This window comes from Sapajus apella, unplaced genomic scaffold (genome assembly GCF_009761245.1).
Source record: "Sapajus apella isolate SASKATOON/1434 unplaced genomic scaffold, GSC_monkey_1.0 scaffold1, whole genome shotgun sequence".
In the NCBI taxonomy this organism is placed as follows: domain Eukaryota; kingdom Metazoa; phylum Chordata; class Mammalia; order Primates; family Cebidae; genus Sapajus; species Sapajus apella.
This window is the reverse complement of record NW_022436941.1, coordinates 82,103,177-82,126,442: the sequence shown is the minus strand read 5'-3', so window position 1 is coordinate 82,126,442 and position 23,266 is coordinate 82,103,177. Positions and strand designations below refer to the sequence as shown.

General features: G+C 43.5%; 1 protein-coding gene across 1 annotated transcript in view; it reads right to left on the bottom strand.

The window, feature by feature from the left end:
- ANKRD55 (ankyrin repeat domain 55) overlaps positions 1 to 23,266 on the bottom strand; it is a 131,948-nt gene that overhangs the window by 43,822 nt on the left and 64,860 nt on the right. Inside the window, exon 6 of the mRNA XM_032280499.1 lies at positions 16,679 to 16,739. Within this exon, the coding sequence (XP_032136390.1) occupies positions 16,679 to 16,739 (61 nt within the window). The remainder of the gene's footprint in view (positions 1 to 16,678; positions 16,740 to 23,266) is intronic.

Below are 23,266 nucleotides of genomic sequence, written 5' to 3'. Positions count from 1 at the left end.
CACGGAGGCAGAGAGTAAGTTAAAGGAAGGCCCCTGTGACTGGAGTCACCCTGGAGTGCAGTTCCCCACCACCAGGGCAGGGACACTGTCTGTTTTACTCTATCTCCAATGCCTAGACTAGAGGCTGGAGAAATCGCTATTGAAGGAATGAATGAGGTAGGAGGGGAAGAAAGCAATGTGAAATGAGATTGGAGAGGGAGGCAGGGGCTGATCCTGGAGGGTGGGATGGGGGATAACTGTCTCTGCATAAGGCATTTGGATTTTATTCTAAATTCAGTGGAGAGACAGTGAAGGATTTTAAGCAGGTATTGGGACGATCAGATGTACACTGTTGAGAAGAAATCACTCTGTGGGAGCTTGGAGAACAGAACTAGATGAATGAATCTGGTGAATCCCAGCATCTTTCAGAGTTCAAGGTCATATGGGTTAGATATAATTTAACAGTAAGTGAGCTTACGTTGAGAAATTGTGGCCAAGAAGAGCCAGCGTTATTTGAGAGTATATACGATGAAAAGATTGGCTCTTCTCCTCGCTCACTCATCTCAATTCCATGAAATGTATCTAGAATGAATTAAGATGAAGATGCCTGATAAGGGGGGCAGCTCTGAAGACTCTCTTTTTATGATTATCTCTGGAGGTAGCATAAAGCTAGGAGACACCACCTTGGCTTTCTCTGTTCCTTCCAGGGTATGCTGCATCGAGTAGACGGGCCTCACCCTAGGCAGGAGCACATTAGTAATGGCCCAGAGCTAATATTTAATGATCTAGAGGCATTTATGAGTTCTTACATCTATTGTCTCACTTAATCCTCCAAATAACCTTCTGGAGTAAGTATTGTGGTGATGTCTATTACATGTTCACCAAGCTCTGTTTCCTCTTCCTCCAGGGCACACTAACAGATTATATTCCCCAGCTTCCTTGCAGATAGGTGCAGCCACATGACTGAGTCCTTGCCGTTGGAAAGTGGACGGAGGAGATGGAAACCTTCTCCAGGCCTGGTCTACAAGAAAAGCCCATGTGGTCCTCCACATCTTCTGTTTTTCCTCATATATCAACAAAATGCAGAGGAGGACAAGGCTCTAGAAGATGCTGCAACCATGTGATTGAAAAGCCTGGGTTTCTGATTGATGACAGAGAACAGGACCACCCTGCCAAATAGCACTGGACTATGATATGAGCAAGAAATAAGCATTTATTGCATCAGACTACTGAGATTTCGAGTAGTTTGCTACAGCAGTTAGCCAGCTCTGACAGGTGCGATTGTCCTTATTTTATAGAAGAGGAAGCTGAGCTCTAGAGAAATTCCCTAGTGTGTAAGTGGGCATGGAACTGACTCTAGGATTTGAGGTTTGTGAGACACTGGAATTAGAATGTTAAATCCCCTCAAACAGTTCCATATTTTAAACCCTCATATTGTGATTTGCTTTCAAGTTTCAAGCTTCAAGTGTCATATGACAATGAAAGTCCAGAGATACCCTTGAGGATATTTCAAGAAACTGGTTCCATATGAAAAAGAATCCTGGTCTAAAAGCAATGAAACTTCTTATTCATTTTTTTTTTTTTTAGATGGAGTCTCACTCTGTCACCCAGGCTGGAATGCAGTGGCACCATCTCGGCTCACTGCAGCCTCCGCCCCTCCCCTGGATTCAAACGATTCTCTTGCCTCAGCCTCCTGAGTAGCTGGGATTACAGATGCCTGCGCCCGGCTGATTTTTGTATTTTTAGTGGAGACGGGGGTTTCAACATCTTGGCCAGGCTGGTCTTGAACTCCAGACCTCACAATCCACCCACCTTGGCCTCTTAAAGTGCTGGGATTACAGGCGTGAGCCACCGTGCCTGGCCCAGAACTTCTTATTCTTATTCCAATAGCTGAATGTTTACTTGGAAATCAGAATAGCTCAGTGCATTCTAATTGGTCGTCTTCATTTTTAGCTGGGCACGCTGGAGTTAGAAATCTAACACAAGGGGACCGGGCGTGGTGGTTCACACCTGTAATCCGACCACTCTGGAGGCCAAGGCTGGGGGATCACCTGAGGTCGGGAGTTCAAGACCAGCCTGACCAACATGGTGAAACCCTGTCTTATGTTAACAAAAAAAAAAAAAAAAAGAAATCTAAAACAAGGGAATTATATTTTAAAATTAAATTATATTTTAAAAATTATGGATGGATAGACTCTTTCCCAGTTCTTAGTCTCATTTGCTTCAGAGTCATTGGCTTCATCATGAAGTGCCAAAAGTTTTCAAGTTATTGGAGTGTAAGTCGCATGAGAGCAGGGCCTTTGTCTGCCTGCCTGAATTCCTAGATCCTAGAACGGTGCCAGGCACATTGTAGACGTGGAGTAAATACTTACTAAATGAATGAATGACTTACTGTGCTCCACTGAAGTCCTTTTTTTTTTTTTGAGATGAAGTTTCACTCTGTCACCCAGGCTTGAGTGCAATGGTATGATCTTGGCTTATAATCTCCTCCCTCTGGGTTCACGTGATTCTCCTGCCTCAGCCCCCCAAGTAGCTGGGATTACAGGTACCCACCACCATGCCCAGCTAATTTTTGTAGTTTTTAGTAGAGATGCTGTTTCACCATGTTGGCCAGGCTGGTCTCGAGCTCCTGACCTCAGGTGATCAGCCCACCTCAGCATCCCAAAGAGCTGGGATTACAGGCATGAGTCATAGCACCTGGCTGAATTTCTTTGTAAAAATTTGGCTTTGCTTTTTAAAATCATACACAGAAGCAAGGCAGAACATGGGGATGGGCGCGATGGCTCACGCCTGTAATCCCAGCACTTTGGGAGGCCGAGGAGGGTGGATCATGAGGTCAAGAGATCAATACCATCCTGGCCAATGTGGTGAAACCCCATTTCTACTAAAAATACAAAAATTAGCTGGGCGTCGTGGTGCGTGCCTGTAGTCTTAGCTATCTGGGAGGCTGAAGCAGGAGAGCCACTTGAACCTGGGAGGTGGAGGCTGCAGTGAGCCGAGATCATGCCACTGCACTTCATACTGGAGATGGAGCAAGACTCTGTCTCAAAAAAACAAAAAAAAAGAAAAGAAAAAAAGAAAGACAGAACATGACTTCTCCTTTATAGACAATTTGTCTGCTATGATCATTGTTACCAACTCATTAGTTGAAACTTGTTAGGATTCTTGATGAGTGCTCCAAATAATCTTGTCCTTTGTACTACTACCGTACTTTGTACGGTCTCCCATCCAATTACTAACAAGGCCTAACCCTGCTTAGCTTCTGAGGTCAGGTGCATTCAGGGTGGTATGGCCACAGACCACTGCACTGTCAAAAGTGAGGTAGACGGCAATGGCTATATGTAGAAGTATGATTTACTGATGTGAGAATTCAGTGTGAAAATGTGATTGTGAATTAACTATGGTTATGCAATGCTAATTATTGTCTCCTAAATATAGTTTTAAGCTTTAAGAGTTATTCTCCTAAAAAAAACCACAAGAAAACCCCCCTCAAAACCCAACTCTTGCACATTTTGGTCAAGGAGTGGGGTGGGAGGAGTGCTATCACTTTTCATACAGCTGCTTGGTGCCAAGAGCTTTGTATATGCTGTCTCATAGAATCTTTACAATGATCCTAAGGGGTACAGCTTAAGTAATTTGCCTAAGGTCATTGACTGAGTCCATGGTAGAGCTAGGGTTCAGTGCTTGTTTCTTTGACTCTGGAGAAAAAAAATGCTTTTTCCCCACATAATGCTGGTAGAATTTCATTTTGGAAATGAGCTCAGATGCTGAAAAATTCCTTTCTTTGTGATTGTAGCTGGATTCAAGGTTGTCTTACTTTCTAAAATGATGGTTCTTACTAGTGTAAGGATTGGTACTCTATATTATTTGTTTTTTTCATTTTTTGTTTTTTTAAAAATATATTTCAATTTTTTCTTTTTTTATAGAGACTGGGTTTTACCATTCAGTCAGGCTGGTCTCAAACTCCTGACCTCAGGTGATCCGCCCCCTTGGCCTCCCAAAGTGCTGGGATTACAGGCGTGAGCCACTGCACCCAGCCATATTATTTGTTTCACTTGGCATTGCCTCAAGGCTCCTCCTGAGAGTGCAGTTGGCAAACATTTATTTTTGTTAGTTATATACATATACAGAATAATACTTATTCTACCCCCACATTCCCCCCAGCCACAAAATTTGGGACATCTTTAAAATAACTGGTGATCCTCTGAATGGCCCCAAATCAAGACCCGAATGACTTCATTACTTCTCTAAATCCTTATACAATTTAAATGGGTTGTGAACATTCAGTCAAGTCAAGAGAAATTTCCTGCTACTTTTTTTTTTTCAGTTGGGCTAATGATAAATAAAAATAAATCCTCTTAGGGTTAATAGTGTGAAAACCAAAACTTTCAAAAGCAGTTCAAGGGCAGCGATTGGTATTGCACACTTTATTTAAGAACATTTTCCTATAACTGCTTCCTTCTCCTTTCTTCTTCTTCTTTCTTCAGCTTCTGTTGAGCCTGCAGAAATTGTAGTTTGTAGCTGTTTTTTTTTTTTTTTTGAGACGGAGTCTCGCTCTGTCGCCCAGGCTGGAATGCAGTGGCTCGATCTTGGCTCACTGCAACCTCTGCTTCCTGGGTTCAAGTGATTCTACTGCCTCAGTCTCCCGAATAGCTGGGACTTCAGGCATGTGCCACCATGCCCAACTAATTTTTTGTATTTTATTTTATTTTTTTTTGAGACAGAGTTTCGCTCTTGTTGCCCAGGCTGGAGTGCAATGGCGTGATCTCGGCTCACCGCAACCTCTGTCTCCTGGGTTCAAGCAATTCTCCTGCCTCAGTCTCCCGAGTAGCTGGGACTACAGGCGTGCGCCACCATGCCCAGCTAATTTTTGTATTTTTAGTAGAGATAGAGTTTCACCATGTTAGCCAGGATGGTCTTGATCTCCTGACCTTGTGATCCACCCGCCTGGATTACAGGCGTGAACCACCACGCCCAGCCTGTTGTCTTACGTTAAAATTCTGATGACCAGTTAAGGAGCAAACATCAGGCCTGGAGATTGGTATGTGCACTGAGCAGTGACAGAAATCACGATTAGGCTGTGACGCACATAAAGGCAGATGCTGTGGCATCTTCACCGTGGTATATCCCCTGCACTGAGCACACAGTAAGTGTTCAAGAAATGTTTATTGGAAGAATTACTTAGGAATTGCAGCTTATTGAAGGTCACTTGGACTCATGGGGAATATAAAATCAGAGTCTGATGGATAAGATAGCCATTCGTGTCCAAGTTATGGAGACCTTTTCAACCAGCTACTTCCTGAGGGCTCAACTCAGCCTTTGACGCATCTAGGAGCTGAGAGTCTAGCAGTCACTATCAGACATGTTGCAACAAACACCCAGATGGCTCTGGTGACAGAATTCTACTCTTTTGAAAATCCAAAAGTACTGTCAGGAGGAACTCACATTCAGTTAAGAATATAGGCTGAGCACGGTGATTGATGCCTGTAATCCCAGCACTTTGGGAAGCCAAGGCAGGCGGATCACGAGGTCAGGAGTTTGAGACCAGCCAGACCAACATGGTGGAACCCTGTCTCTTCTAAAAATACAAAAATCAGTTGGGCGTGGTGGTGGGCACCTGTAATCCAGCTACTCAGGAGGCTGAGGCAGGAGAATCCCTTGAACTTGGGAGGTGGAAGTTGCAGTCAGCCGAGACTGTGCCACTGCTCTCCAGCCTGGGCGACAGAGTGACACTCCGTCTCAAAAAAGAAAATAAAGAAAAACAAAAATATATAAGCTCTCCAGAATGTTTTGAAGGCAAATGTTAGGTTTTGGTTGACTTGGGATCCGATTTTAGATTGGACAGATTGGACAAAATGTATGTTCTAACTGTTGGGTGCATGGTAGGTTGCTTTAGAACAGCGTCTTGTGTTGATGAGTAATTCTGTGCCTTGAACCTGTGCCACCACAATTTCAGTTAAAGGCTTACAAGTCCCATCAGCTTCTCAGAACTTTTTTTTTTTTTTTTTTTTTTTTTTGTTGTTGTTGTTGTTTCAAAACCACCTTTGTGTTTTCTGAACCAGAAATCTGCTTCAGTGCTTAGCAGGTTTCATGTTTCAGAACTGTACTTTTAGAGTGTCTCTAGCCAACACTGAAAGGCATACAGAGAAAAATGTTGATGTGGCTGGATGCTTGGTTTGTTCCTCGTCTTGATTGGCAGTCGGGAGTGGGGTGGTATAGAGGGAGGGTTAAGAATTATAGCAGGTGTCTTCTGGTGGCTGAGAGGTCAGTAAACAATTCCAGATGCTTTGAAGGATCTAGAATTCCCAGCAGCTTGGCTCTGGCTGACATTTAAAAATTCACATATGTAATCCTCTAATCACGTATGACCACCCCCCACAAAAGTTATACAGGGTCTCCCTTAGACGAAAATTGGAATGAATGATGTACCTTAAAAGCAGATCTAGTTTTAAAAGCTAGATAGTGTCACAAGCACAGTAATGAAAGCCATTTTCTTTCATTTTTATTTGGAAAACAATCATATACCAGAAAGCTTAGTAAATTAGTTCATTGTCTTTGTTTTGGAATTGCCTAAACTGGATAGACAAACAATGAGCATCACAGTAGTCAAATATTATGACTGAAGACCAAGAATACTCTAAGGTTGAATTTTAGGGCACTAGGAAGGGCTGCTAATAATTATACTGTTTAAAAACTATCACTTTCTCCCTGTAATAATTATAAGAATAATATGTCTGACATTTTAAAAAAGAAGACTTTAGAATGGGAATTTTCATAATTTAAATCAGATGAGAAAAGCAATAAAACGAAATTAGGCTATGGAAGTCTAGGAGCCAATTTATTTATTTTTTTTTTTTTGAGACAGAGTCTTGCTCTGTTGCCAAGCTGGAGCACAGTGAAGTGACCTTGGCTCACTGCAATGTCCGATTCCCTGGTTCAAGCGATTCTCCTGCCTCAGCCTCCTGAATAGCTGGGATTACAGGCATGCACCACCATGCCAGCTAATTTTTGTATTTTTAGTAGAGATGGGTTTCACCATGTTGGCCAGGATGGTCTTGATCTCCTGACCTCATGATCCACTCACCTCCGCCTCCCAGAGTTCTGGGATTACAGGCATCAGCCAGTGCGCCCAGCCCTAGGAGCCAATTCTAACAAGAACAAACTTACAAAACAAAGCCTTTCGAATAGAAACCTAAGTTGTTATATTTCTTTTTCAACAAAAAGCACATCTACATTCTTCTGCACTAAATTGTAAACTCCATCAGAGTGGGGATGAAGCCTACATGAGACATGGCAGGTATCAAAGAAATATTTGTTGAAGAAATAAAATAAAACAATTTTCTGGTTCCAAGTAGATCACTTTGGGAAGCTATACAATTATTCTACTAATTGCTCAAATACTTTTGGAAAATCTATTTTTTTTAGATTGCCAAAAGAGCAAGAGCTCCCTATCCATGGACAGAAATAAAGATATGTGAGCTTCATCGGAGAAATAATTACATCTTTATTTTCACTAACTTCTAATTGAAATTTAACATCTTTTTCAATTAAGAATATAGGCAACAACCCACAGAAGTATCAATAGTACCTGTGACTTTGCCACCACTATAAATTACAGATGCCATCCTCTTACATTAGTTATTGCAGATATCTCAGAATATTTACATGTCTCACTGTCTCACTACTTCAACTGTAGTAGCTTGTGGTCCTACCATCAAATCTTATTTAATACATTAATTTAAAAATCTTATATATTATTATTATAAATTTTTTCTTTAAAATGTTCTCCAGCTTGGGCAACATGGTGAAACTCTGTCTTTTAAAAAAAAAATTAGTCAGTATGGTGGCATGAGCCTTGGAGGCAGAGGCTGCAATGAACTCAGATTGCACCAGTGTACTCCAGCCTCACAGAGAACCCGGTTCAATAAATAAATAAATAAATATGCTAGGCACGGTGACTCCTGCCTGTAATTCCTGCACTTTTGGAGAATGAGGTGGGTGGATCGTTTGAGGTCAGGAGTTTGAGACCAGCCTGGTCAACATGGTGAAATTCCGTCTCTACTAAAAATACAAAAATTAGTCAGGCGTGGTGGCAGGTGCCTGTCATCCCAGCTACTCGGAAGGCTGAGGCAGGAGAATCACTCTACCCATCCGGGAGGTGGAGGTTGCAGTGAGCCGAGATCGCACCATTGCACTCTAGCCTGGGTGACAAACAGAGACTCTGTCTCACTAAGTAAATAAGTAAATAAATAAGTAAATAAAATAGAATGCTTCGAAAACTGTATTTTAATATATTGATTTCTTTTGTAATCCTGTATATTTTATTTTCTGTAATTTCAGATATTTTTCTTTTTTGATATTTTTTCCTTTTTAAAAAAAGTTTAAATAGAGATGGGGTTTTGCCATGTTGCCCAGGCTGATCTCGAACTTCTGAGCTCAAGCAATCCTCCTGCCTCAGCCTCCCAAAGTGCTGGGATTACAGGTGTGAGCCATGGCACCCAGCCTAATTTCTAGCATTTTTCTGAGAAGTTATCTATAGGTTTCACAAACACATGAAAATATGTCCATGTCATAAATATGGGTAAGGGCCATAAAATAAAATAACATGAATTTTCTTGAATTTAATTTTTTTTTCTTTCTAGACATATGGTATATCTAGATATAACATATACCTAGGCCAGGCTCCATGGCTCATGCCTATAATCCCAGCACTTTGGGAGGCCGAGGCAGGTGGATCACTTGAGGACAGGAGTTCGAGACCAACCTGGCCAACCTGGTGAAACCCCATCTTCACAAAAAATACAAAAATTAACTGGGCATGGGGGCAGGCACCTATAATCCCAGCCACTCAAGATGCTGAGGCAGGAGAATCACTTAAACCTGGGAGGCGGAGGTTGCAGTGAGCCAAGACCATGCCACTGTATTCCAGCCCGGGTGACAGAGTTAGACCAAATCTCAACAACATCAAAAAAATCTATGTATGTGTGTATACATATATGTGTGTATAATTTTTGTGCCTCACTATGTGCAAGTTACTGAGCTAGATTCTAGGGGAACAAAGATTAAAAAGACATGGTCTGCCTCTCAAAATTTACAGGGTTAGGGAAAGAGTGGGAGAGGGAGATAGGGCTCCTACTGAGTAGTGGTGACCATACTCCATTTTTTTTTTTTTTTTTTAGATGTTCAGTCTTAGGCTAAAACTTCTGGTGCATTAAAAACTTTTGCTTTATTATTTTACCTTTTGCTAACTGTAAAGCTATAAATTTCCAGAGTCAGGGACTCTTTCTTCTGGTTTTGGGCGCGGTGGCTCACGCCTATAATCCCAGCACTTTGGGAGGCCGAGACGGGTGGATCACGAGGTCAAGAGATCGAGACCATCCTGGTCAACATGGTGAAACCCCGTCTCTACTAAAAATACAAAAATTAGCTGGGCATGGTGGCGCACGCCTGTAGTCCCAGCTACTCGGGAGGCTGAGGCAGGAGAATTGCTTGAACCCAGGAGGCGGAGGTTGCGGTGAGCCGAGATCGCGCCACTGCCCTCCAGCCTGGGTAACAAGAGCGAAACTCCGTCTCAAAAAAAAAAAACTGGGACTACAAAAAAAAAAGAATGTGGCAAGTAGAAGTGGTGCTGAGCATTATGTCCAAAAGTTCACATTTATTTTTGCAACTTAAATGTTTCTTTCTTTCTTTCTTTCTTTTTTTAAAGACGGGGTTTCACCATGTTGGTCAGGCTGGTCTTGAACTCCCGACCTCAGATGATCCGCCTGCCTTGGCCTCCAAAGTGCTTGGATTATAGGCGTGAGCCAACACGCCTGGCCTTAAATGTTTTTTTCTCAGAGTGCTTCTACAATTGAAGTTTGGATTGTCAGACTGCTCACAAAAATCTACTTACATAAGAATATGCATTTAATATATCCTAAACAACATATATATATATCCTAAATGCTGTGCATAACAGTGCTTCTCTGGATAAATGCGTTCAAAGTTCTAACCCAGATGTCAATAGCTCAGAGCCCTTCTTGACAAAACACTCTTCCTGTCAAGGCTAAAATGAGAGCAAGAGATGTTAGTTTCCATTTAACTCCAGGCAGCTGCAACAGACAAGCCTTTTTCTATGTCAATGATTCACCTGAGATCCTGTTTTGAAGAACAAAAGCACAAAGGACAATCTGACCTATCTCGCTTTTTCCAGTGTTAACCACAGTGTGGACAGCTTTTAAATAAGTCAGTTTATAATGAAGCAGTGTGATTTAATGAAACAGGAAAAATAAACAGATCATTGGAACAGAGCGAAAAGTTAAAAAGTGAAACCACGTATTTAAAAGAATCTTGTAACAAACAAAAAAATAATTTAGCATAATGTAATCCAGTTCTTGGGAGTAGAGAAGGACTTAAAGCAGAAATAGACAAGAATAGCATTTTAATTGTATCAGATTTTTGTATTTCTAAATAAGAAAAGATACTATGAACTGTTCTAAAATAACCAATAGCCTATGAAAAAGTACTTACAACCCAACAGCAAAGGATTCATATTCAGAATATAAAACAAACTCCTATAAATCAATAAGAAAATGGCAGCCCAATGGATCAGTGGACAAAGAATGTAAACTGGCAAGTCACAAAAGAAGATAAAATAAAGACCATTATATCTATGAAATGATGCTCGTCTCATTAATCAGGAAAATGCAAATAACAAGAAAACCCAGCAGCAACTTGGAAAAGACCACTAACAACAACAACAACAACATCCAGCTATTTTGGGGGAATAATTAGGCAGTGGGTATCAAGAACTCTTTACTACCCAGCAATTCTTTTTTTTTTTTTTTGAGATGGAGTTTCACTCTTGTTACCCAGGCTGGACTGCAATGGCGCTATCTTGGTTCACTGCAACCTCCGCCTCCTGAGTTCAAACAAGTCTCCTGCCTCAGCCTCCCGAGTAGCTGGGACTACAGGCGCGCACCACCATGCCCAGCTAATTTTTGTATTTTTTAGTACAGACAGGGTTTCACCATGTTGACCAGGATGGTCTCGATTTCTTGACCTCGTGATCCACCCGCCTCAGCCACCAAAAGTGCTGGGATTACAGGTGTGAGCCACTGCGCCCGGCCTCAATTCTTCTTTTTAAGAGAAATGCTTGTATAGAGTATGCAAAGAGGCATGTATAAGAAACACTCTTTAGATTGGTGTTTATGAGGGTAAAAAATGGAGATGACCTAAATATCCATTCATAGGGGAATGGCAAAGTAAATGGAAGCATTTTGATATTATGTAACACTATGAAGCCATATATATATATATATATGTGTGTGTATATATATATATGGGTGTGTATCAAAAATTCTAAGACAAATGCTTGACTTCAAAAAACTAAGTTGCAGAACAGATAGAGTGATACCTTTTTTTAAAAAAATTAATTTAACTGTTACTCCCCGCTATCCATGATACAATAGAGGCTACATCATGCTTGGAGCTCATTCAAAAAACACAGGAGAGGCCAGTCGCGGTGGCTCACACCTGTAATCCCAGCACTTTGGGAGGCCAAGGCAGGCAAATCATGAGGTCAGGAGATCAAGATCATTCAGCCAACATGGTGAAACACCGTCTCTAGTAAAAATACAAAAAATTAGCTGGGCATGGTGGTGGGTGCCTGTAGTCCCAGTGACTCGGGAGGCTGAGGCAGGAGAATTGCTTGGACCAGGGAGGCGGAGGTTGCAGTGAGTCAAGATCGTGTCACTGCACTCCAGCCTGGGCGACAGAGTGAGACCCTGTCTAACACACACACATATACACTCACAAACACAAAAGGCAGGAGAGAGAAGATCACTTGTGCAAAACATTGAGCAGTCAAATACAGGAACTCTACCAAAGTAATGAATGAAAAAGTCTGGGGTGTGTTCTTTCCATTTCAGAATTGTATTTATTTCTCAATGGCAAGAGTTTTCACTGTTATAAATTTGTTGTAATTGGCTCTCACTAGCAATGACCAATAACTGAATAAATAATTATCGAAAACAAAGTTACAGCAGAAGATTTAGTTTTAAAGTTGTTTTTTCTTTTTTCTTTTTTTTTTTTTTTTTGAGACAGAGTCTTGCCCTGTTGGCTAGGCTGGAGTGCAGTCATGCCATCTCAGCTCACTGCAACCTCCACCTCCCAGGTTCAAGCAATTCCACTACCTGTCTCAACCTCTGGAGTAGCTGGGGCTACAGGCATGAGCCACTATGCCTGGCTAATTTTCATATTTTTAGTAGAGACAGGGTTTGGCCATGTTGGCCAATCTGGTCTTGAACTCCTGGTCTCAAGTAGTTCACTCGCCTCGGCCTCTCAAAGTGATTGTGATTGGCTCTCACTAGCAATGAGCAATGACTAAATGAAATAAATAATTGTCAAAAACAGAATTACAGCAGAAGATTTAGTTTTAAAGTTGTTTTTACAGGCATGAGCCACAGAGCCCAGCCATTAAGATCTTAATTGACTTCATTTGCAATTCTTGAACTGGGCTTCATTCCATAAAATAGAATAAATGGCAGTGGCTCACCCCTGTAATCCCAGCACTTTGGGAGGCCGAGGCGGGTGGATCACGAGGTCAGGAGATCGAGACCATCCTGGCCAACATGGTGAAAACCCGTCTCTACTAAAAAATACAAAAATTAGCTGGGCATGGTGGTGTGCGCCTGTAGTCCCAGCTACTTGGGAGGCTGGGGCAGGAGAATTGCTTGAACCTGGGAGACGGAGGTTGCAGTGAGCTGAGATAGTGCCACTGCACTCCAGCTTGGCACCTGGCAACAGAGAGAGAGTGTCTCAAAAAAAAAAAAAGAAAAAAAAAATAGAATAAATGTTCTGGCTGGGCATGGTGGTTGATGCCTGTAATCCCAGCACTTTGGGAGGCTGAGGTGGGAGGATCATTTGAACCCAGAGGTTCTAGACCAGCCTCTGCAACACAGGAAGACCCCTGTCTCTACTAAAAACAAAAAGTGAGCTGGCCATGGTTGTCATGCCTGTGGTGCAAGTTACCTCTGGTCCCATCTACTCTGGAGGCTGAGGCAGGAGGATCGACTTGATCCCAGGAGGCAGAGGCTGCAGCGGGCTGTGATGGAGACACTGCACTCCAGCCTGAGTGACAGAGTAAGACAGTAAAAAAAAAAAAAAAAAAAAAAAAATTTCCAATGAGCACAGCAGGGGAGGTTGGTTTTGTTGACAGAGAAGGGCTGAAAAAAGCAGAAGCAAAGAACAAAAAGCAGATTGGTTATTTCAGAGTTACTTTCCTTGAAAGGTGGGAACAGGGAAACAGAACAATAGGGAAAAAACTGATTGTTTAGTATCTGGTTCCTTTAGGTTACTTTTTGTTGTAAGGATTAAAGGTAGAGGAAATTTCATTATTATGCTAAGTAAAACTGGCCTGTTTGGGAAATTTGGCTATTACCTCTCTCCTGATTTCTCAGGTCAGACAACAACTCAGTTTCAGTTTGATGAGCTGGAACTTAAGTATGAGAGACTCCATTTTGCTATTTGGCCTGGTCTGTTGACCTAGTACAGGAGCTCAGTCAAAAACAAAATTATATGAATGCCTCATATAATTTTTACTTAACAATACTTTATCTACAAATATATTTTAAAATATATGTATTGCTATATATTAAAAATACTGTATATAGGCCGAGTACAGTGGCTCATCCTTGTAATCCCAGCACTGTGGGAATTCAAGGCGGGCAAATTGCTTGAGTTCAGGAGTTCAAGTACAACCTGGGCAACGTGGAGAAACCCCACCTCTACTAAAAATAGAAAAAGTAGCCTGGCATGGTGGTGTGTGCCTGTAGTCCCAGTTACTCAGGAGGCTAGGTGGGAGGATCACCTGAGCCTAGGGTGCGGAGGTTCCGTGAGCTAACATCGTACCATACCACTGCATTCTAGCTGGGGCCACAGAGTGAGACCCTGCCTCAAAACAAAACCAAAACTAAAACCATATATATACACATACAGATACATATATATACACATATATATATGGATACATAATACACACACACACATATATATCCATACACAGATACATATATACTGCTGCTTTCTCTCCCCATATCTTCAGTGATTTAAAGCAAAACCTCAGAGGAAAGATGATTGCATTGTTAGAAACTTCTGCTTTAAAAATGAGAACCAGAGCTAAGGTAGCATACTCCGGTCACTCTGCCGGGGGTATGGAAGCGGGAGCTTGAGTGGCGGAGTCCATGTGTGCATCTATCTATCTATCTATCTATCTATCTATCTATCTATCATCTATCTATCTATCTGTATAGTATGAAAAACACAGGCCAGCATTAGCAGTTGGTTTCAGATGGATTCCAGACAGGCTGTGAATGGACCAAAAAGGAAGCTGTGGCCATGGGGTAGGAAGTGCCCTGTTGAGGCCCTTGCTCTGCTGGGTCTGCTTTCTGAGCTTAAAACCCAACGCGTCTATATGCTGGTGTAATAGCAGGAGGAATCTTTTTGCAGAAGTCCCTTTGCATGATGAGGAGAAACCAGGGACTTTTCCAATATTTTCTACATATTCTATGCAAGGTGTTACAATGACCATTCTTAGAAAGATCTGTGTCCACTTTCATTGTCTCCATTGCCAGGTGCCTCCTGGGGTGGAGAAAAATAGGGAACTGTGCCTCTGATCGGGGATGTTAGATCTGCTGAGGGGTGCTTGGGTTGGAGGTTTGTAAGTGGAATTGAGCTTTAGGGTATAAATGACCAAAGTTGTCATCTTTCTAAGTAAGACCCACTTTAGGGGTTACAGCTAAGGTTGGAGGTAGAGGAAGTAGTTGGCAACTTGCCTTGAAATCTAGAGGTTCATGATCTGGTGACATGGACTCAGCCACTCCAGCTCCCGCTTCCACACCATGGGCAGAGTGACCAGAGTATGCTACCTCATCTCTGGTTCTCATTTTTAAAGCAGAAGTTTCTAATGGTGCAATCCTCTTTCCTCTGAGGTTTTGCTTTAAACCATTTAAGATATGGGGAGTGAAAGCAGCAGGGGCTTTTTGATGTGGTCATTAACGCCAGCAGAAGTAAGTGTTTAATCAGAAGGCTCAAGACAGATGGGGCACTGGGCATAGCGACTCACACCTGTAATCCCAGCACTTTGGGAGGCCAGGGTGGGCAGGTCACCTGAGTTCACGAGTTCGAGACCAGCCTGCTCAACATGGCGAAACTCTGACTCTACTGAAAATACAAAAATTAGCCGAGGGTAGTGGTGCGTGCTTGTAGTTCCAGCTACTTGGGTGGCCAAGGTAGGAGAATTTCTTGAACCTAGGGAGTGGAGGCTGCAGTGAGCTGAGATTGCACCACTGCACTCCAGCCTGGGTGACAGAGTGAGACTCTGTCAAAAAAAAAAAAAAAAAAAAAGATGTGGGGGTGTGTCCACCCAGGAGAAAGTGATTAGGAGGCTTACCCCCTGCCTCATTGCCTGTGGTCACCTGGCTTCCTTGAAAATAATGTAATCAGCATCTTTGTGTATGTGTATTTTTAATGTTATCAGACTTAGCGAAATGCAACCAAACCAAGCACATATTTATTTTAAAATTCTATTAAAAACTAGGTATTTAAATTGATTTTAAGAAGCTTGTTAAGGAAATCAGCCTGGCTAAGGAAAATTAGTACTGCATTTTAAGAGTTAAGCAGGCCTACTACTCCGGGGCAGCTCTGCTTAGTGTCTGAGCCACCCTCCCTCAAGAACTTTGTTGAAGAATGTTGAACAAACTTTTTGGAAGCCTTCTATTTGCAACATGACTTAAACAGCAGTTATGATCATTGGGATTAATAATGTGGTATCTGGAGCAGGTAACCTGGAATTATTAATATTATCTCTCTGTCATCTTTTTCTTTTCTTTTTTTGGGGGCGGGGGACAGGATGTTTCTCTGTGCCCCAGACTAGAGTGCAGTGATGTGATTATATCTCACTGCAACCTTGAACTTCTGGGCTCAAGTGATCCTCCTGCCTCAGCGTCGAGAGTAGCTGGGACTATAGGCATGTGCCACTACACCCAGCTCATTTTTTAACTTTTTGTAGAGATGGGGTCTGCTGTGCTGCCCAGGCTGGTCTCAAATTCCTGAGTTCAAGTGAGCGTCCCACGTTGGCCTCCCAGAGTGCTGAAATTACAGGCACGAACCTTTGTGTCCAGTCTTGTCATTGTTTTCCTTTTTCTTTCTCTTTTGTCTTTAGACATGGTGTGGGGGTCTCACTATGTTGCCCAGACTGGACTCTCAAAACTTCCAGGCTTAAGCGATCCTCCCAACTTACCCCTGAGTAGCTGGGACCATTGGCACGGCCACCACGCCCAGCTCTCTGCTATCTTTCCCTAGAGAGAGCATGTCTTGAGCCACAGCTTGCCATCTAAGTTTCTGGGACTTGAGAATACAGGAGAGAGCAGTATGTATTTCTCAATGTCCAGAGGGAAATCACAAAATTTTAGTTGTATGGTAAATGCTGAAGTATTTAATGCAATAAAGTCCTTCCCCATCAGAAGCTGTGCACACCCATGGCGGGGCTAAGTTTCTGCTGAGGAGTAATAGTGAAAACAGCTCTCCTATTCAGGGTAGGAACACAAAACCACCTTCATGTCTCCCGTGTCTTTTGAGAGGAAGCACGATGGTTCCGAAACGCCCTTCATTTCACCCTCACACGCAAAATGACCACTTACTGTTTGAGAGGGTGGCTCACCTCATTGTCCTGGTGATTAATCTCGCTGAGGTTCGACTGTTGCAACAGGACCGTCAGGAGCCTGTAAGGAAAAACAGGAGAAATGGCTCAAAAGAGCAGCAGCCGTGGTGCCCTTGGAATCAGTATAAAAACATGACATTAGAAAAATCGTAAGTTGAAATGCTCCAAATGAAGATGAAGGCTCTTTCCGTTTCCCTGGAAACAGAAAAGAAGCAAGAGTGGATGGTTAAAAGACACCTGTGAGGAGGACCGCTGTGTGCCTCTCCCACCCTCTCTCCATCTCGGCACTCCTGTGGGGTACAGGGGTTGGAGAGGCTTCAGGCTCATCATGTTTACCAGGCCTATGTCATCTAGGCATGTGCTTTAAGAACCAAATTCATCTAGCATTTCTTCTTTTTTTTTTTTTTTTTGAGACGGAGTCTCCCTCTGTGGCCCACGCTGGGGTGCAGTGGCACAATCTCGGCTCACTGCAACTCCGCCTCCTGGGTTCAAGCAATTCTCCTGCCTCAGCCAGCCGAGTAGCTGGAACTATAGGTGCGCGCCACCACGCCCGGCTAGTTTTTTTTGTATTTTTAGTAGAGACGGGGTTTTATCATATTGGCCAGGATGATTTTGAACTCCCAACCTCATGATCTGCCCGCCTAGGCCTCCCGAAGTGCTGGGATTACAAGCGTTAGCCACCGCACCTGGCCCTAGCACTTATTCTTTATTCACTTTGCAAAAACTTACAGAGTGCTTTCAGACTGCTTTGCTCCTAGGTGCACATCATGCCTTTTCAATGCATAGATTATACCAAGAGGTTGTCAGCACTTGCAAGTTTGCTCATTCTTTGTAAAATACACACATGTCCAAGCACAAGATGACAGAAATCAGGGTAAAACAGCTATCAATGATTCTCAAATTCAAGCTCTTACCTGATGTGGATCCCTTGCTCAGTTGACTAAGGTCAGTGCTCCATCTAGGAGAGGGGACAGCCGAGCATAGAGGAGAGGGCCCGGGCCCTGCAGCAGACTGCTTGGGTTCACGTCCCAGCCCTGCCGCTATGAGCTCTGTGATCTCAGGCAAGTTACTCACCATCTCCCTGCCTAAACTTCCTCATCTGTGTGATGGGGTGGTAAAAACTACCTATCACACAGCTCAGTGTGAGGAGATAATTTAACATGAATACAACATAGAGAGCACATTTGGAACACGCTGTTATTTCTAGAGCACTTGAGAACCCTGCTCCATTTCAGAATTGCCTGGAGAGATTTCTTTTTTTTTTTTTTAAACTACAAATACCTGGACTCTGTATTCAGGGTTTCTAACTCAGTAGGTCTGGAGAGAAGCCCAGCTTCTACAGTTTTAAAAAGCTATTCAGGAAATTCTGGTAAACAGCCAGGTTTAGAAACAATTGAGAAAGGTGCTGAAGGAATTAATCAATGGATACTCATCAAGATGATAAAGAATAGTGCATGGGCAGTCAGTGGAGGAAATTCAGAAATGCTTTTGAAAGAATTATTTGTAAAATGAAATTGTTTAGTCTCTTCTCCAATCAAATCTGCACTGTCTCTCAGCTTGGAAGCCATCTAAAGCCTGAAGTATTAAACTGTTCCTTACAATAGAAGAAAAGATCCATTAATCATATTGCCTTGGTAGTAAATGTAATACTCAAAGAGCTTACATAGGGACGGACTTCTGGTTATTTGCGGTGGAGGTGAAATAGCCAAGAAGCCTGTGGTTTCAATCTGGTTTCATTACAGTCTTTTGGGGAGCCAGGATAATGCTGAGATTTAATTCTAATCTCACTACTGCACGATCTGAGTTTCTGTATCCTCATGTATATCAACGTGGTAGTGTTAAGGATCAAGTGATCCAACAGGCATAAAGACCCTTGGTCACAGACTTTAAAGGGACAAGGGACATCTCTTTTATGCTCTCTGACTTCTAGATGTAGCTCTGTCTGGTAGGAAGACATATAAAAATAATTGCATTTTGGGTTATACAATTTTTATCTTTGCAATTACTTCACCACTGGGTAAGTTTTCCTGTGGCTGCTCTGTGAGTGGGGGCAGGGTTTAACTGGTGACTGTGCCTCTCCTTTCTGTCTTCTCTCTCATTATTGGCCATTGTTTACTCTCTAGGGCCCGTTTGGTCTGAGGGGCTGGGGAAGGAGGGGAGGGCAAGGCAGGAGGTCAGCTGTGGTCCAGTGCGGTTATCCTCACTTAGCCCTGAGCAGACAGAGATTATCTGTGGCCAGACAGGATCTTCTGGGGCTCTGACCAGATTAGTATGGGGGTAGTAAGAACAAGACCTCTTGTCACATCCTGGGTGACCTCCCAAGGTTGTGGGATGAACCCTGTGCCTAGATATTTTTCTATTTGCCTTTCAAAGCCATTTTCTTCTCTGCACTGCCCTGCCCTGAGGCTGACCTCTAAGGACCGCATCAACCAGGCTCCCCTGACCTTGGCTTCCTATTGGGTTTGGCTCGTCGGGGAACTGGCAAGAGGAGGGAGGGAAGCCAGCTCCCTTTCTGGCAATAATTGTATTTCTCTACCAAAGGCCTCAGCTCTTGCCAGGTGGCCCCTCTTCTACATCTAAGCTACCACTGCAGATCTCAGAAAGTTCCAGTAACAGCTCCTTTCTTGCCCCTTTAGGTCTAGAGAGTGATAACATTTTCCTACTCTTTTGGGGAAAATGAGAGTGGGGTCGGGGGTGGTTAGAGCATCATCCATCATCTCTTGTTGGTCAATTTTTTTTTTTTTTTTTTTTTTGAGACAGCGTCTTGCTGTGTCACCCAGGCTGGAGTGCAGTGGCAGAATCACAGTTCACTGCAACCTGGCCTTCCTAGGCTGAAGCGACCCATCCTCCTGCCTCAGCCTTCAGAGTAGTTGGGACTATAGGTGTGCACCAACACAACCGACTGTTTTTTGTGTGTTTTTAGTAGAGACGGGGTTTCACCATGTTGCCCAGGATGGTCTCAAACTCCTGGACTCAAACGATCCTCAGCCTCCCAAAGTGCTGGGATTACAGGCGTGAGTCACCACATCCAGCCTTGTTGACCAAGTTTAAAGACTCTTTCCCTAGACATTCTCCAGTTGCCACCCTTTAGTTCCCATGTCTTCTCTGTCATGGCTCTGACTGATACGTGCTGATCTATGTGGCCAATTCCATTTAATTGTGAAGTCTCTGGAACCCACTGATCTTCAAAGCTGGACACAAATGGACAGATTGAGGCCCTCTCCTGCATTCTTGCCCTCACTCTAGCTCTGGCTCTTTCTCACATATTGTGAGAACAAAGAACCTGAGGCCCTTCCTGGCATGCCAAGACCACCATGCAATACCTCAGTGATCCAGTCTGAACCAGAAACCAGGTGTCCCATTGCCAGCCTGGAGCTTCCTTGCTGTTCTGTGGTATGAGGTCACCTGTGAGATACTTGTCCAGCATCTAGATGACTTGCAGCCCTTTGTTGTGCTTCATCTGAGCTCTCATTTTTTGTCACCGTGGCCTAGGAGTAGTCCTTCCACACCTCCATCAGCACCAGTTCAGACTCCCACCTGTCCTCAGATCTCCAAGGCAGCAACAGAAGACCCACCTCATCTCAAGTGCCAGGACAGCAGCCCCAGACAGGCAGTGTGTGAGTCATAAGAGCATTGAGGCTGGGGCCAGACTGCCACTGTTAGAATCCCTGCTCCATACCAACCAGCCAGTGACCCTGGGCAAGCTCCCAGTGCCTACCTTTTCTTATCCATAAAATGCAGAGAATAACACCTACTTCCTCAAAATCTGTTGTGACATTGAGTCCAGGCACACAAAGCACTTGGAATATCCCTTAGATGCCATAATAAAGTTCTCTATGGCTAGGTGCAGTGGCTTATGCCTGGAACCCCAGCACTTTGGGAGGCCAAGGTGGGCAGATCACCTGTAGTCAGGAGTTTAAGACCATACTGGCTAACATGGTGAAATCCCATCTCTAATAAAAATAGAAAAATGAGCCAGGCATGATGGTGGGCGCCTGTAATCCCAGTTACTAGGGAGGCTGAGGCTGGAGAAGCACTTCAATCTGTGAGGCGGAGGTTGTAGTGAGCTGAGATGGTGCCACTGCACTCTAGCCTGGGCAACAGAGCAAGAGTCCATCTCAAAAAAAAAAAAAAAAAGTTCTGTATAATGATAATTTTTTTAAAGCTCCTACATTCTATTTTCTGGGTCTCCACTGATCACCATTAAGTGAATGGGTCTCAGAGAAGGATCAGCTAGAAGCATCCCGGGGACAGCTCATCCCTGTGAGCTTTTCTGTTTGGCTGGCTCCTCCGGCTGCTCCCAGCCCTGGAGCTGCCCAGCCCAGTGACAGGTGGGAAAAAATGGTCCCCCAACCAGCTGTCTCCTCTTCCTGTCCCTGGAGCTGCCTGTATGAGAGCGTGCTGCAGTGAGACATCCACCACAGGTCAGAACACACCACCTGGTAACTAGAGAACAGGACCCCAAGAAAATGATTTTCTTCCTTCCTTGGGCTGCAGTCAAGAGTGATAAAAAGAAGCAGAGTGGCTGGCACTTTGACAGGGAGGGAAAAAAAGTCTGCCAGTAGCCATGGAGACCATGAAAAAGACCTTCAGAGAGCCCCGTGGCTGCTTTCAGAGAAAATTGCTGCTTGCCTTCCAACACTAGCATGTGCAGCGTTGTACAAACACAACCCTGTTCTCTTTGGAGCTTTATTTTAATGACCATGCCCCCTCTTTCACACCAGCGCCCTCTGAATGTCCCAGCCAAGGAAGCAAGAAAAGCTGTGGGGAGCCAAAAGGGAGAAAACCTGAACCTGCTGAGAAGCACAGGGTTCAAAGTAGGAAGGGGAATCGTGAGAGGAAAGCTGTGCTTCTTTGCTTTTGTAAACCCGATGTGCCTTCATGTTCATAATTATAAATCACTTACCCCTGCATCAGCCTCCATCCCCACTGAACGGGTGTTTAGCTAAGGACGCTGATTCAAACTGATGGGTTTGCTCAGGAGTCGTTTCCATCCGAGCACCAAAATCCCTCTGGAGGCAAAGGACTAACTGAAGCGCCCCTCGGCTTGTTTATAAGTAGCTTCGGTTTGAGGCTTCCCTCTGAATAACCTCCAGCGAGCACCAAGTAGAAGAAGCTTGCTGTTTGGAAATCTAAGTGTCAGCAGATTTTAAACCAGGATAAAAAACCTGAGCACAAGGGCGCCATGTGGCCTGTACATGCTGTATATGATTAGGGGAAAATGCAGACATATACCGACTTACAAAGCTGTGCATAGATACACACATACAACACACCTCAACAACCTTTGCAGTAAATGTGTGTGCCCGCAGTAGGATCCAGGACTGCATGCACAGGGACCTGCGTCTGTGCACACATTTTTGTGGACCTGAGCGTGTGCTGAGGTGAAGAAGGGCAGAGTGAGCGCTGGTGGGGGGCAGTGGCAGTGTTTTCAATGGTGGGTGGCTGTAGGGGTGTTTCACTCTTTAGCTTCTTATGGTATACTACCATGTTTCTTTTTACCTTCCATCACCATCATTGGTGACCATCAGCATTATCATTAATATCATCACCCCATCATCATCACCAACGCTTTCTGAACACGGACAGTGTACTAAGTGCAGGGTTCAGTGCTTTCCACCATTTTCTCATTTACTTCTGCCTACTTCCCTGAGAAGTAAGTAGGAATAATCTATTTAATAGTACTTCAAGGGGAAGCTGCCCCTTGGCATGTTAACTTGCCCAAGAGAATAAGAGCTGGAGCCAGATTTAAACTCAGTCAGTCTGACTCATGAGCTGGCACTCCTGGCCACCCTTCAGGGATTTCTTTTTTCTTGCTTGCTTTTTTTTTTTTTAAAGAGACAGCGTTTTGTGCAGTCGCCCAGGCTGGATTACAGTGGTGCGATCATAGCTCACCATAGCCTTGAACTCCTCGGCTCAAGCAATCTTCCAGTCTCAGCCTGGTGAGTTGTTAGGACTACAGGCACACACCACCATGCCTGGCTAATTAAAACAAAAAAAAACCCAAAAAACCCCCGTCATTTTTAGAAATGAGGCCTCACTATGTTGCCTGAGCTGGTCTTGAATTCCTGGCCTCAAGCAATTCTCCTGCCTCAGTCTCCCAAAGCACTGCGATTACAGGTATGAGCCACCATGCCTGGCCCCTCAGTGATTTTAGACTGTTTTCAAATAAATATAGTAAAATAGGATAATGAGTGAAGAAACAAGACAAAGAGAAAACAAGGGCAGGAAAAAAAACAGAAAACAAGATCTATAGTCCTACATGTATGCCAGAGTTGGGACACAAATTGAGTTGTGAATTTTCTAAACATAATGAAAGAAACGTGATCTGAGGTCACAGTGTCTGTATAGTAAAAATAAAAAATAATTTATCAGAAGTAGCACAGCAATTCCTTCTTTAGTAGAAAGGCTTCTTGTAGTTTCTCATATGGGATTTTTTGGAGGCTCTAATGAATAATGAACCAGTAAGTTTTGTTAAGACTATTTCTTATAAGGCTTCTCAACGGAGACCAAGGACTTAATATCAAAATATGGCCATTAAAATAAATTCAACAAGGTCCACAATAGTGGGTCTCAGGAGCACAGCAG